General features: G+C 43.0%; 1 protein-coding gene across 3 annotated transcripts in view; it reads right to left on the bottom strand.

The window, feature by feature from the left end:
- Positions 1–16,758, bottom strand: part of LOC138802812 (uncharacterized) — a 173,599-nt gene that overhangs the window by 17,744 nt on the left and 139,097 nt on the right. For all 3 annotated transcript variants that reach the window (XM_069986491.1, XM_069986492.1, XM_069986494.1), the window contains 2 exons: positions 12,613–12,736; positions 11,496–11,660 (listed from right to left, as the gene is read on the bottom strand). In XM_069986491.1, the coding sequence (XP_069842592.1) occupies positions 11,496–11,660; positions 12,613–12,736 (289 nt within the window). The remainder of the gene's footprint in view (positions 1–11,495; positions 11,661–12,612; positions 12,737–16,758) is intronic.

Genomic DNA, 16,758 nt, shown 5'->3' on the forward strand with positions numbered 1-16,758 from the left:
AGATTGCTAGTATGTTGTTATTGTACACAATATCCCCCATACTTCGTGCTTTTCTAAGAATTATATCTGTCTGTATATGAGAGTGTTTTCATAATAACTTACTTCCTTAAATAAGGGAAGTAACCCCATCAAAGAGGGAATAGAGGGGAAGGTGGGTAAAGGGGGACCAAGGATTCACAAATTATTAAATTCTCCTGGATTTCTAAACAAACAGAAAGTAGGAGGAAAAGGTGATGAGAGCAGAGATAGTAGTTTTGTGGGGAGTGGCTCAGCTAATCAGCCTAGCTGGCTGGGAGAAGTTCTTACAGCAATTAAAAATTGTGGCAATGCCCTTACAACTCAAGTACACAAGTTGCGACTGATATTTTATATTTTACACTTTTGAGATCTGACATGAACAAGTTCCGTGAAAGATTCTGCGAGGCAGAGCAGTGTATTAGCAAGCTGAAAGAAGAGATGGGAAAGGTCAAGATGTAACATAATAATTAGGTTTAAATGAAAAAACAGCCAATAGTTTTTTAAGCAGTAGAAATGCTGTTTAATGACTCAACATACTGGCAAATATACGGTCTGAATGTAGCCTTAAAGTGATGTCTAATTGCTAAGGGCCCTACTTTAGGGTATGTGCACAGGAATAGGCGAGGAATTGAAGAGGAAAGTTTTTTGCTTGAAACTCCTGACCTTTTCAGCTCTGGCAGAACAGGAGCAGAATTCAAATGCAATGCAAGCGGAATTCAAGCAGACTTCAAGCTGAATTCAAGCCCCATTGACTTCTATAGGATTTCTCTAGCAGAATTCACCCAAAGAATTGACATGTGGACAGAAGGAAAACTCCGCTGTGTGAACAACAGAGCGGAAATGTCACTTAACACATTGGGATATTTCTCTGTACATATTTTACGGGCACAATTTCAATTGGAATCCGCAAGAAATTAAGAGCTGATTTAGTTTCAAATTCCACCCCTACTCCTCAGTGTGCACATATTCATAATGATTATTGGAACCTGAGCAGTGGGCCCCCAGGGATCAGTTATTTATAATCGGTATGGGTTTAATTTTAATTGGATACATTTACTGATGGATTCTTATCAAGAGATAATCCACTGGGTAGACAGTAATCAGGGAAAAATTGCTCGTAGAATTGGATGCAAGTGCACAATTTTATTAAGGTTAGGTGTAATCACAGACAAAATGCCGACGTTTCGGTGTTGCCACCTTTATCAGGGGTCTATGAACATGAAAAAATATATTAAACTTAGACATGGTTACATAATTAGCAACATGCAAAGGGCGGGGGTTAGGGAAAACAATCTCAGGGAAAACACATCGTAAATGACAAATACAAGTGCAATAATGAATAAATACTGAAACATAATAGTTGCTGGATGAGATATACTGAAGACTGATGACAAGAGAAGGCTGAGGATATTCCATAGCTATGAATTAAACGTATAAATGTACGTACACAACATATAGATGTCAGTACTAGTAACATGAAGTAGCAGGGCCAAATTAGTATATGATGCATGCAGCAAGAGTGCTATGAGAAATAGGACAGAATGAAAGTAAGCAATAGAGGATGGCATTGGGTAAAGCGCAAGTTTGTCAAAGTACCTGTGTTGTGGATACAGTGTATATGCGGCAGGGCAGTGTAGGTCTGCTATAACAACAAAAGGAGAACAGAGGGGGTACATGTGGAAGGTGTAGTTACCTCGTTGGTAATGGAGGTCTGGAAGGGGCTAGAGCCCGAAGAGGATTGGGAGAGGTGGGCGCCGGACAATACAACTAGAAAAGAGGAGGCCAGTTAAAGTAGTGGTGGATTGCTCGAGTCTAGGGGATAGATGAGCGGATATTTACTCAAGGCAGGACCATGCGGCAGGCGGGATCCAGCAAAGCTGCGTCTCGCAGTGATGACGCGTACGTCAGTGCGTCTGGGCATCTTATAGGGACGGCGCATGCGCTTTGTGGGATAGTGTATGGTCCGGGAACGGGTATGTCTGGGCTACTAGATGGTGCGCAGGGGCGGTAGTAGGATGTTGGGGGTAGAGTGTAGCCGTGTTGTGTAGCAAGGGGTATAGATGATGCTGGGGGCGGCGTGTGGAGGCGCTGTTTAGTCGAAGTGAATGAACGAGTAATGAATGTGTTGTTGTCAAAAGAGAGGAAGAATAAAAGTAGCAAGGGGCAAAAATTTCAGAAATGAAGAGAGAGGGAAGAGGATATAAAGGAGAGATGGAAGACACGCGATAGAGAACTAATGCTACTAAGTGCCCATACTACCTGTACTGCTCGGTTGCATTGGAATCATGGTCTGACCTAAGGGAGAGTTTAAGTAAATATAGTTATGTTGAATAAACAACAAAATAAGGCGAATAAAACATGATCATGAATAGAAAAGTTTGTATTCTCGATTGAGTCCATTAGGTTCCAGGGTGCCAAGGGTGTGGATCCAGAAGTCCTCACGCTCTTTCAGTCTCTGGATCCTGTTACCATCTCGGCGAGCAAAGCTGATTTGTTCCAGTACTTGAAACCGCAATTGTGAGATGTTATGTCTAGTAGTGATGAAATGGGCAGGAATGGGTAGGAGTGTCTTGGCACACCGGATGGTGGACTTGTGCTGGGAAATACGGTCTCTAACATGTTGTGTGGTTTCCCCTACGTAGCCGAGTCCACATGGGCACTTGATGAGGTACACCACGTAGGAGCTGTCACATGTGAAAAAACCTTTTATGGGAAACTTTTTGCCAGTGTGGCGGATAGTCCCTTTGTGACATTTGAACATTGGTGACAATGTAGACAAGGGAACGTGCCCTTACGTTGTGATGTCAAGAAGGTTTGTCTATTGGTTTTAGTGAGGGGACCAAATGTCTGCCTTGACTAAGCGATCTCGAAGGTTGGGTGGTCGTTTGTGACACATGAGTGGTGGGTGTTGGAATTCAGTAATATCTGGATATACCTTAGCGAGAATGTCCCAGTGCGTTCTTATGTTTTTTGTATGAGTGGCGAGAAGGGATGTTACATGTTGACAAGTGCCACCCGAGGTGGCTTGGGTTAGCAACACCAGGGTAACCGAACCCAAGCCACCTCGGGTGGCATTTGTCAACACATACCATCCCTTCTTGCCACTCATACAGAAAAACATAAGAAAGCACTGGTACATTCTCGCTAAGGAATATCCAGATATCACTGAATTCCAACACCCACCACCCATGTGTCAAAAACGACCACCCTACCTTCGAGATCGCTTTGTCAAGGCAGACATCATTCCCCTCACTAAAACCAACAGACAAACCTTCTTGACATCACAACGTAAGGGCACGTTCCCTTGTCTACATTGTCACCAATGTTTGAATGTCACAAAGGGACCATCTGCCACACACCCCCACACTGGCAAACAGTTTCCCATAAAATCAAGTGCCCATGTGGGCTTGGCTACGTAGGGGAAACCACACAACATGTTAGAGACAGTATCTCCTAGCACAAGTCCACCATCCGGTGTGCCAAGACACTCCTACCCATATCTGTCCATTTCATCACTACTAGATATAACATCTCACAATTGCGGTTTCAAGTACTGGAACAAATCCCCTTGGCTCCACACCCTTGGCACCCTGGAACCTAATGGACTCAATCGAGAATACGAACTTTTCTATTCATAATCATGTTTTATTCACCTTATTTTGTTGTTTATTCAACATAACTATATTTACTTTAACTCTCCCATGGTCAGACCATGATTCCAATGCAACCAAGGAGTACAGGTAGTATGGGCACTTAGTAGCATTAGTTCTCTATCGCATGTCTTCCTCCTCTCCTTTATATCCTCCTCCCTCTCTCTTCATTTCTGACATTTTTGCCCCTTGCTACTTCTATTCTTCCTCTCTTTTGACAGCAACACAGTCTTTACTCATTCATTCATTCATTCATTCACTTCCACTATACAGCGCCTCTACACACCGCCCCCAGCATCATCTAAACCCTTTGCTACACAACCAGCTACACTCCGCCCCCAACATCCTACTACCACGCCTGCGCACCATTTAGTGGTATTGACATGCCCGGACCATACACTATCCCACAAAGCCCATGCGCCGCCCCTATAAGACGCACTGACGTACGCGTCATCACTGCGCGACACAGCTTTGCTGGATCCCGCCTGCCGCATGGTCCTGCCTTCAGTAAATATTCGCTCATCTATCCCCTAGACTCGAGAGATCCACTACTACTCTAACCGGCCTCCTCTTTTCTAGTTATATTGTCCGGCGCCCACCTCTGCCGATCCTCTTCGGGCTCTAGCCCCTTCCAGACCTCCATTACCAACGAGGGAACTACACTTTACCACATGTACCCCCTTTGTTCTCCTTTTGTTGTTTTAGCAGACCTACACTGCCCTGCCGCATATACACTGTATCCACTAACACAGGTACTTTGACAAACTTGCGCTTTACCCCATGTCATCCTCTATTGCTTACTTTCATTCTGTCCTTTCATTTCTCATAGCACTCTTGCTGCATGCATCATATACTAATTTGGCCCTGCTACTGCATGTTCCTAGTACTGACCTATATATGTTGTGTACGTACGTTTATGTGTTTAATTCATAGCTATGGAATATCCTCAGCCTTCTCTTGTCATCAGATTTCAGTATATCTCATCCAGCAACTATTGTGTTTCAGTATTTATTCATTATTGCACTTGTATTTGTCATTTATGATGTATTTTACCTGAGATTGTTCTCCCTAAACACTCCCCCCGTCCCTCCACCCCCGCCCTTTGCACGTTACTAATTACACTATGTAACACAAGTTTTGTTTCCAGTTTTTTTATGTTATATTCCAATTGCTGTCCAATGTCTAAAACAAATAAAAAATTGCTTACATTCATCATAAACTTCGCTTTTGTGACCACGGCAACAAAAATTATGAATTTTTATTATGGAAACAGACGTTTTAGCATCTTCTCATTTATACAGTCAGATTATGAAGACTATTGGCATTGCAAATTTATACAGATTACCAAAAACTGTTCCGAAGTGTGTGTTTTTTCCGAGATTTATGACTATACTGAAAATCAAATTCACGAATCTATCCCCAAATATAGTCGCCCATCATGTCCTTGTTATATTGTCCTTGCTAATGGCATTCAAAGTTCATAATGTCCTGGTGGAAGCGCTCGCCTTGCTCCTCTGAATAAGCTCCCATGTTCTCTTTGAACTTATCAAAATGAGCATCAAGGATATGGATTTTGAGTAAAAGAAATTTGAACATCGCTACATAGCACAGGTCAGGAGGATATGTGGTAGGTGAGAGAAATGAATGAAAAACTCTAACCTTGTGGGGTTGTGCAAGAGAATGACACTTGAGAAAGAAACCAGACTGGTTTAGAAATGCGTTGTCGCCATGAATTTTTACATTACTAATAAATCTTAAATAATTACGTTTTTTGCATCTCTTCTGGATCTGCGCCCAAACACACCCTGGTTGGAGGGAGGTCTGTTTTTTTATGGAATTTGAGTGATATCCTGCAGCCTATTGCAGCATAGTTCTATATATATCAGAGTCTGGACCAGTTGTACATAGTTTTCATCTTTATGACTGCCTAGGAAGCCACGAACCACTGTGACAAAACTGTTCTAAGCTGCTCTCTCCTTCCTATTCAGCTTCTTGGGAAATTCACTGCACTCTATGATCTTCTTGATTTGTGGTCCGACGAAGACGCCAGCTTTGATCTTTGCTTCAGACAGCTTAGGGAAAAGATCATGGAGGTAATTGAAAGCTGTCGACTCCTTATCTAGAGCCCTGACAAATTGTTTTATGAGCCCCAACTTGATGTGTAGTGGTGACATCAGTATCTTGCGTGGGTCCACCAGTGGCTCCCACTTTAAATTGTTCTTCCACAGTGTGAACTCTGTCCACTGAGGCCAGTCCCATCTGGGGTATTGCGCTTTAGTATCCCGGCTGTCCCAGAGGCAAAGAAAGCAAGGATACTTAGTAAAACCACCTTGGAGGCCTATCAGGAATAACACCATTTTGAAATCTCCAATAACTTTCCAGCCGTACTCACCATAGTTCAAGGCACCTAGCAACATCTTGACGCTGGTGTATTCCTCTTTCAGGTGCACCAAGTGAGCTACAGAATGAGATGGATACTTGTTCCCATTGTGAAGAAGCACGGCTTTGAGGCTCTTGCATGAGCTGTCTATAAAGAAACGCCACTCATTCAGGTTACAGGTGATACCCATAGCCTTGAATAGAACGGCCACATACATAGTAAAATGCGTCTGCTGGATGTATGCAACCTCTTGATGCCATCTAAATTGACTAAGTTGCTGTGTACTGTAAGGAAAAAGGATGTCTCTCCAAACTGCAAATAAAAATGGTCAATCTTTATTCCATGCAGTATCAAAGTACAAGAGTGTACTGAGGATTCAGCAGAGCAAGACTGATTACCCGGTAGCAGAGTAACACAAATATATACATTGGAAAGTAGTGGACCTTCCTAAGCTCCTCATGTAATGGGTGTGGGGTGAAGTGTGAATACTGTCATTATCAGAATCTCAATAGAGAATGAATTCACACCTGTCTGTCTAGGTCTGTGATGGCTTTTGCTCACTTACTATGCAATCCCAATCAATTAGATCATGTCTCTCCATCTTTCAGGAAGGGCTATAGTGGCCCTATATAACTGTAGTTATACAGCTACCTACAATTCTGTACAGTCCCAGAAAGTTCTAGATAATTTTGGACAGTTCTAGAAACTTCTTGATAGTTCTCACAATTCCAGAAGCTTCTTAAGTATCTTGAAATATGGCGAATATCCTTAAAAATACATCAATTTCAAAATATCATTGTGCTTACCACAAAAGCAAAGTTTACAGGGAATAATAACTTTTTTTCTATTCATTTAGGGTACAAGCAATGATGAAAACACACTTAACAACTGGGAACAAAATTTTTGGGGAAAATTGTTACATGGTGTTATGTAACCATGTCTCACTGTTATATATTTTTTCATGTTCACAAACCCCTGATAAAGGTGGCAACATCAAAACGTCGGCATTTTTTCTGTGATTACACCTAACCTAATAAAATTGTGCACAAGAGCATTTGCATCCAAATCTACAAGCAATTCTTCACTGATTACTTTCTACCCAGTGGATTATCTCTTGATAAGAATACCACTTGGAATCAGGGCCGGTTTTAGACTAGATGTGGCCCTGGGCAAAGTTGAAGGTGGGGCCCCAAATGCTGAAATATTTTAGCAACAATTTAAAGGACAACTCCGGCGAAATTTTTTTTTGGCTTATTTAACACACATTACAAAGTTATATAACTTTGTAATGTGGTTAAATACCCGGTCTGGCCCCCTTCCCCCACTTTCCGACCCCCGACCCCCCACCCCGGAAGTTAAAGAATGTATACATTACCTATTACGGTCGTCACGGTCCTCTTCTCTGGTGTCGGGTGACGTCAGAGCTGGGGGGCGGTCCGGGTCTTCTTCCTCTTCGGCGTCTTCATTGACAGTGAATGGGAGAGAAAAGGCTGCTGGTGCGCATGCGCACCAGCAGCCTTTTCATTGGCTGGAGCGCATCACATGGCTTCCAGCTTGCTCAGCCCTGATTGGCTGAGCTTGCTGGAAGCCATGTGATGCGCTCCAGCCAATGAAAAGGCTGCCGGTGCGCAAGCGCACTGGCAGCCTTTTCTCTCTCATGGACCCGGAAGCAAGAGACATCGCTGGACGGCGGAGGCAGGTGACGGTGAGGCGGACGGCGGGCGAATGGAGTGGCGATCGTCACCGGAGGGATGGTGAGTATGGTGTCTGTATGTGTCTGTTTTTTTTGGGGGGGGGGGCCCCGCCGGAGTTGTCCTTTAAGGTCCCCATACATGTTACTCTTTTGTTGGTGGTACCTGTTGCTCCTGGTGGGTTTGACCATCAGCGTAAGGTGTATGGGGCTCTCTGGACAGTCCTCTGACAGATGATATCAGTGGACATAGGGGGTCAAGCTTGATGGAAAATCAACGCCCAACCTCTTTGTTCTCAGAGAGATAAGCCACCATCAGATCTGTATGGCTATGGCTTTCCCCTCTCATAGAGAACACAGGAACACTCAGATGTGCCAAATTTCTGTGTATGGGGAGGACGGGACCGGATGGGACAGATAATTGTCAGCTGAAGGATTGTTCAGCCAGCAGTTATTGGAAGTGTACGGCCACTTTTAAGGCCGTATTACACGGCCTGATATTCTGCAGAAGTGAGCGCCAATCTGGTAGAATGGAGCTCGCTTAGAGAGCCTACTACATGGCTCTTTTATGATGCAGCAAAAGCTATGGAGGAGATTTATCAAACTGGTGTAAAGAAGAATTGGCTCAGTTGCCCCTAGCAACCAATCAGATTCCACCATCTTAGAATGTGAGTAATGAATGGTGGAATCTGATTGGTTGCTAGGGGCAACGGAGCCAGTTTCACTTTACACCATGTTTGATAAATCTCCCCCTATGTGTATATATACAGTATATCATTAGTGATGTGTGTGCAATTCTTGCTGTATAAAGTAAACAATAAAGATATATACTACCTGATCACGTTCCCCGGTGCCCTCAGGCCTTGTCTGTGATATATACTACCTGATCATGTTCCCCAGTGTCCTCACAGAGCGATAGCGTCCTGATTCGGACTATTTTCGCTCCATGTATTAGGCCCCTTACTCAGTTACATGCCGGGACTGCCGCTATATGCCAGGACTGCCCCTACATGTCAGGACTGCCACTATATGCCAGGACTGCCCCTACATGTCAGGACTGCCCATACATTCTGGGACTGCCGCTACATGCCGGGACTGCCCCTACATGTCAGGACTGCCGCTACATTCTGGGACTGCCGCTACATGCCGGGACTACCGCTACATGCCGGGACTGCCACTACATGTCAGGACTGCCCCTACATTCTGGGACTGCCCCTACATGCCAGGACTGCCGCTACATTCTGGGACTGCCGCTACATGTCAGGACTGCCCCTAAATGCCAGGACTGCCACTACATTCTGGGACTGCCGCTACATGCCAGGACTGCCGCTAGTGGTGTAAACACAAGAACTATTTATATGAATTGCTTTAAAAAAATAAAATAAAAAAATCACTATAATCAGGACCAAATATTACCTCCATACCGTTATTGAAGAAAACTTTACTATATATAGGCCAATATTACCACCATAAAGTGACCGCCCCATAATGACTCTATATATACACTATATACAGACCAATATTACCACCATAAAGTGACCGCCCCATAATGACTCTATATATACACTATATACAGACCAATATTACCACCATAAAGTGACCGCCCCATAATGACTCTATATACACTATATACAGACCAATATTACTGCCATAGAGTGACCACCGCATGACTCTATATACACTATATACAGACCAATATTACCGCTATAGACTTTCCACTGTATAATGAATGACTCTTTATACACTGTATACAGACCAATATTATGTGGCTGTCACTCTATGGCTGTAATTTTGGTCTGTATATAGTGTATATATAGAGTCATTATGTGGTGGTCACTGTATGGCGGTAATATTGGTCTGTATATAGTGTCATTATGTGGTAGTCAATCTATGGCAGTAATGACTATATATACACTATATACAGAACAATATTAATGCCAAAGAGTGACCACTGCATAATGACACTTTATACAGACCAATATTACCGCCATAGAGTGACCGCCACATAACTCTATATACACACTATATACAGACCAATATTACCGCCATAGATTGACCACTGCATAATGACTCTGTATCCAGACCAATATTATGTGGCGATCACTCTATGGCTGTACTATTGGTCTGTATATAGTGTATATAGTTATTATGTGGTGGTCACTGTATGGCGGTAATATTGGTCTGTATATAGTGTCATTATGTGGCAGTCAATCTATGGCAGTAATGACTATATATACACTATATACAGACCAATATTACCAGCATACAGTGACCACCACCTAAGGACTGAATACCACCTTATTATTTTTCTCAATAAAATACACCGTATTGGCTTATATACATAGGAGCTGCAGCCAATCAGCGGCCTCAGTGGTCATTGGCAGCAATTACATAGGACTGATGAGGCCAGAGAATGGCTGCAGCTCCTATACACAGTCTATTCACCTCAACACTTGGGAGTCAGCAGTGCTAACTCACACACTAATATATATATATATATATATATACACTCACACATCCATGAAAACACATTATACAGATACAAACCATCCTCCATACACTATACACAGGACATGTAACACACACTACATTCATCCATTATACACTTACATTCATACACATTACACACTACATGTACAGTATACTTACTCTGTCCAGCATGTTGGGTGTAGTGGTGAATCCCCCTCATGTACCATGCTGCAGGCTGTCATCCTCTCCTCCATCGTCCCGACAGCTCCACACCAGAGGAGGAAGTCACGTGCAGTAAGAGGAGCTGGAGGGAGGGGGAGCTACACACACACGGAGCAGACACCAAGCAGCGTCCTGCAGCCTCTGCGTGACCCCTGATAGCAGCAGCCAGGGATCACTGCCAGACGCTGCAGGACGCTCTCCTACTGGAACTGCGGGAGGGGGCCCCTGGGGGATGGGGGCCCTGGGCATTTGCCCTGCTTGCCCCCCCCTAACGCCGGCCCTGCTTGGAATACTACAATGAGTGTTACTCCTTAAGGCCACACTTTACTGATGGATTGTCATGCTGTGCAGCCAGCTATCAGGTGTGACTATTCAGCATGACAATATACAGCACACTGAAGACAGTTGTCATGCTGAATAGTCACAACTACACAGCATGACAATACACATACTAAATAGCACACTGCATTCTATTGTTATGCTGAATAGTCACAACTATACAGCATGACAGAACACAGCAGGTTACTGTGTAGTAGCTGAATAAGCAGCTACCAACTACTCGCAGCACATGCAACAGGAAGATAAGGATAACAGCGGGCTCTGGGTTAGGACACCTAGGAGGAGGGGCAGGCTCAGAGTTCCTCTTCCTCTAGCCTTGTCCCTCCTCCTTCTATACTGCGCGTATTATTGGCTGGGCATTGTCTGTTTGTCAGGCACTCCTCAAGCTCCCAGCTACTCCTAAAGTGGTAAGGGGGGCCATAGGCCACTAGCTGCAGGCCTGGCCGGCCGCTGTGACGCCTATAGCTAAGTCACTGTGGAAAAACCCTTTTTATCACATGAATAATACTGGTTCTTCCTGGGCTTAGGAAAAGTGTACAAAAATATATGGGTGGACGGGTTGAAAAGGATTAGAAATCAATCAGTGGTAAAGAAATACGCTGTTTAGAACGTGATATATAATGGCCTGGCTCGCCTACAGCAGTTATTTTAATGTCATGCATGATACTCACCATCCCCACCTGTCACATCGTAGAGTATAAACAGCTGTTGTTTTTTATGAACTCACCTTTACGGCCAGCTGAAATTTCTGACAAAAGCAGCTAAACACTTTACAGCATTCCTCCAGACGGAACACATCTTCATCCTCACAAAGAAATTCACATAGATTCTGTCTGGAGATTTGCAAAGCATCTATTTCTTTCTGAACCTCTTGTAATTGATGATCAGCATACTAGAAAACAATACATTATTGTCATGTATGCATGTACAATATTGTTTATACAGAGAATAAAATGAACATTGACCAACTATTGAACTAAAGATGCCCATATACCTACAGTAGCTGTTTAATGACACCCATAAACATGACTGTTTGGCTTAGCTGAGAATTCATATGTTGTTAAAGGGAAAAGGGAGATAAACCATTGCCATAGGAGTCTAACAGTGGCTTATCTGCCGAAAGTCCAAAGTGCCCTTTTCTCCACGTCAATATCTGTCAAGAGTGACTCAGAGGGTCTCCAAACACAAAATAGGGTAGGCTAATCCTGCCAAAATTTACAGGTTTACCAACTTTACACTAATGTGTATGGGGGCCTAAGGTACTCTGGAGAAAAAAAATATTTTCAGATAAACAGATTTGTAAATTACTTCTATTTAAAAAGACTCTGGCAGTAGGTTTATGTTGTTCTATCTAAAGGTAGCGTAAACTAGTGACAGAGAAGCTAAACAGAATGATGTATCACTTACATTTTCTGTGCTGCTAATTTAGAGATATCCTCCTGTATAACATGGACAATAAGTAGTCCTCTCCCTTATGTGCATGAGCCCAGTAGTCCTTGTTATTCATGAGAAGCTGAAAACTCCACCCACTAGCTGCTGATTGGCAGTTATCTATCCATGCTGTGTATAGGCACTCAACTGTCAATCAGCAGCTGGAAGGCAAGGGGAGGCTTGTGGCAAGAATCTTAGTTTCCTGTACATTAGGAGAATGGCCGAACAGAATGATGTACAGTAAGTAATACACCGATCTATTCAGCATTTCTGTCACTAGTTTATGCTGCCCTCATTTAAGGCAGCATAAACCTAGTGACAGATTCCCTTTAAAAACTCAATCCCTCCAGTAGTTATCAGCTGCTATATGTCCGGTGGCAATACCTTTTGCTGAATGCTTCTTATTAATTTACCTCTAGAAACTCCTCCATTTGTTGTTTAAGCTCTTGTAGTTCTGGTACAGATAGCGTCTGATGAATCGAGGTTATCCGAGACTGTAGCCTGTAGAACTCCTCAAGCAGCCCATCTTCAGACAACCTAACAGTAAAAAACAAATCCGGTCAGACATATAAATAAACCAACATGTCTGTATAAGTACAGCTTAAAAGAAAAATACTAATCAGAAGGAATGTTACTGCTCTGCTCTCCTGCATTAGAAATATTTTTATTTCTGCTCAATCAGTCTACAGAATCGGGGTAAAAAGCCCTATTGTACCACATCTTTGGTTTACGCACTAAAATCCTGTTGTCAGGTCTGCTTTAAGTAAAGTCTTAACCCCTTAAGGACAGAACCTAAAATGAAAGGACAGCGCCTTAAACCCTTAGGGACAGAGCCTTAAAAGGGACCCAATCAACACGACCGTGCTAATTAGGTTCTCAGCAGCGCTTAATAGATGTAGTAAGGGGCCTCCCATGTCCTGGGTTAATCCTTCAATAGCATCTTATGCAGGCAAAATATCTTTTGCTGCTATGCGCGAGGCAGGGAGCAAGACGGGAACTAGTCATCTGGGCTGTGACAAGTGACGTCTCTCTGTCCTGTAAGCATGCTCTGTGGGGGAATTGACAGGTAAGGAGGCCCGTTAGCTGGCTCTAACTGGCCTCCTTGCCTGTCAATAACTGCCACAGAGCTTCAGAAGACTGAAGATTATACTTCCACAGTCAGGTAATTTGATCAAAACTCCCGCAGGTATGCTCCGGGGGGTCCTGATTGGAAAAAGATAGGAGTGGCTCATGAGGATTTAGGGTTTAAAGTTACAATAATGATTTTCTGAAGCATGCTGCAGCATTTCCTCCCGTTTAAAGTCTTGTTTGTAGTTGCCTTCGTCTCCACTAAAATGTAGTTTTATTAGTTCTTAAGTGCTATATGCAAATCAGTACTAACTAGTCATATATGGGGGGTTTTCTCCCTCAACTAGTCAAAGTTCCTAGGCTGTAGTAATTGTTCCCGGGCTGTAATCACTACCTTCCGCACTGTAACCCCGCCTGTGAATGATGTGGCAGGCTCCTGGCCTAGGAATCGCAAGTGAGGCAGGGTTACAGCACGGAGGGGAGTGATTACAGCACTGATTTGCATACAGTGGGGGAGGAATAAAACTACATTATTGAGGAGACAGAGACAGCATCAAACAAGCAGTTTATATGGTAGGGAACGCTGCAATATGCTTCAGAACGTCATTATTGTAGCTTGGAACACCAAGTCCTCATCCTCCTTTGCTTGTCATTGTCAGTTAAGCAGATAAAAGGCCTAGAGTTGATTTGAGGTGTGGTGCTTGCGTTTTGAAGATTTTGCTGTGAAGAAAAAGAGGTTAGAGGAGCTCTGCATGGAGATGAAATAAGCCATCCTATGCGCTAGGATTGCGACGCCCCTCCGTTCCTTCTCCCCGTCCTCCTCATCGTTAGGAATGCCCCTGGAAGGGTTTTTCTTATTCCTCACCTGTCTAAAGACTGCACAGGTACCGATCCAGCACATGTGCAGTGTTCAGACAGATGATAAATAGGAGAAATTGTTCTAGGGTCATTCCTAAAGATGAAAAGGGTTGGGAGGAGGGACAAAGAGGCAACGCAATCCTAGGGCATGGGTACACTAGACTACGCCCATTTGACACAGGGCTGCAAGTTTAAAAGTTGTTTTTTAGGACAATAACTGCATCACCTGCGGAATGGAACCAAAGAAAGATCTTGGATTAAAAGCAGCTATCCGAAGGTACAAACATTTTTTTTATTGGGGGGGGGGGCAATTTCTACCCAACGAATCTGCTGATATGCCGCAGATGTTCTTTCCATGATGACTGCAGTAATGTTAATGAATCTTTTCTTCTCCTCTGATTTCTTGAGGTATTCCCTAATTGCTACTATGCAAATGAGGGACTTAAGAGCATTTGGGGAGTCACCCGACAGTCCGCCCCCTCACATGCCGCTCAATATGCATATATGAATATGCATAGTGGGCGGCCCTGAGCAATCCCCTCAGCCCACCTGGAGCAAAGCCCTTCCATGTTGCCCAGCCTGCCCCCTCCCATGCCACTGAGCTGACAGCCGATCAGGAGCACAGGTCAGTATGCTGCTCACTGCCACAGTCTGCAGCTGGCAGGAGTGTGATCAGCACTGGGAGCCTGGGTTAAGCTGGATGGTAAAGCTCAACCTAGGCTCCCAGTGCCAATCACACTCCTGCCAGCTGCAAAGTGTGGCAGTGAGCAGTAAGCAAAGTGGGCTCCTGATCGGCTATTAGCTTAGCGGCACAGGAGGGGGCGTGCTAGGCTGGCATAGTGAGCGGCATGAAGGGGGCGGCATGGGAGGGAGCGGACTGGGCGGACCGATCTGGTCTGGTGACCCCCCCAAATGCTCTTAAGCCTCTTATTTGCATAGGGGCAATTAGGGAATATCTAAAGAAAGCAGAGAAGAGTAGATTTATTTACATTACTGCAGTCATCATGGAAAGAACGCCTGCGGGTATTGATTAGAACCTGCTGATAGTGGCGCTTTAAGCTGTGAAAACAAAATAAAAAATCCAAAAAATTGCTACAATATTAGAAGTGGCAAAATCTACAGTTTGATACATCCTGGAAAAAAGCAACTCATCAATGCAAAATGTCAAGAAAATAAAACAGTGGCGGATAATTCCAGAATAATTTCCATGGTGAAGAGAAACCCCTTCAACCAACAACTAACCAAGTGAACATCATCTTCAGGGTGTAGGTGTATCAATATCCAAATCTACCATAAAGAGAAGACTGCATGAAAGTAAATACAGAGGGTTTACTGCACGATGTAAGCCACTCATAAGCCTAAAGAATAAGATGTCTAGTTTGGACTTTGCAAACAAACAAAAAAAAAAAGCATCTAAAACAGCAAGCACAGTTCTAGAAGAACATTCTTTAGACAGATGAAACCCAGATCAACCTCTACGAGAATGATAGAAAGAAAAAAGTATGGTGAAGGCAAGGTACAGCTCATGATCCAAAGCATACCACATCATCTGTAAAAGACAGCAGAGGCAGTGTGATGGCTTGGGCATGTATGGCTGCAACTGGCACCTGGGTCACTAGTGTTTATTGATTATTATTATTATTATTATTATTATTATTATTATTATTACTACTATTATTATTATTTATTGTTTATTCACAGACTCAAATCCAGCCAAATGCAGCCAAACTGATTGGTTGGTATTTCATAATACAGATGGACAATGATCCAAAACAGAAAGCCAAAGCAACCCAGGAGTTTATTATAGTAAAGAAGTGGAATATTCTTTAATGGCCAAGTCAGTCGCATGATCTTAACCTAAGTGAGCATGCATTTCACTAGTTGAAGACTAAACTTCAGACAGAAAGGCCCACAAACAACCAAAAACTGCTGCAGTAAAGGCCTGGCAGAGCATTAAAAAGGAGAAAACACAGCGTCTGGTGATGTCAATGAGTTCAAGACTTCAGGCAGTCATTTCCAACAAAGAGAGTTTTTAACCAAGTACTAGAAATTAACGTTTTATTGAAGATTTTTTAATTTGTCCAATAACCTTGAGCCCCTGAAATAAAAGGATTGTGTTTAAAAAATGCTTTAATTCCTCACATGTTTATGCAATCATTTTGTTCAACTCGCTGAATTAAAACTGAAAGTCTGAACTTCAACTGCATCTGAACAGTTTTGTGTGGTAATGTACAGAAAAAAAATTTGACAAATCTTGTCTTGTCCAAATACTTACGGATTCCTAAATGTGTGTGTGTATATATATGGTGACAATCTAGGGGTTATTCATTCGCTGTGATCGCTATCTCCCAGGTCTGGAATCACAAACTTAGGTCCAGGCACTGCTGTACATTTTAAACTGTTCACAGTCAGTTTTATTTGTCCATCCAAGGCAAAACATATACAGTATAGGCAACACTTGCACATAAAAGAAATCAAAGGCCATCTTCACCTGGGAAGCTCTGATTTCTTTAATAGAACTCCATAGAAGTATAAAACTGCATATATATATATATATATATATATATATATATATATATATATATATGCTGGGTGGTTTGTAAAAAAAAAATATATCGATTTTTACAAAATTT

The sequence above is a fragment of the Dendropsophus ebraccatus genome, chromosome 10 (assembly GCF_027789765.1).
Source record: "Dendropsophus ebraccatus isolate aDenEbr1 chromosome 10, aDenEbr1.pat, whole genome shotgun sequence".
NCBI classification, from domain to species: domain Eukaryota; kingdom Metazoa; phylum Chordata; class Amphibia; order Anura; family Hylidae; genus Dendropsophus; species Dendropsophus ebraccatus.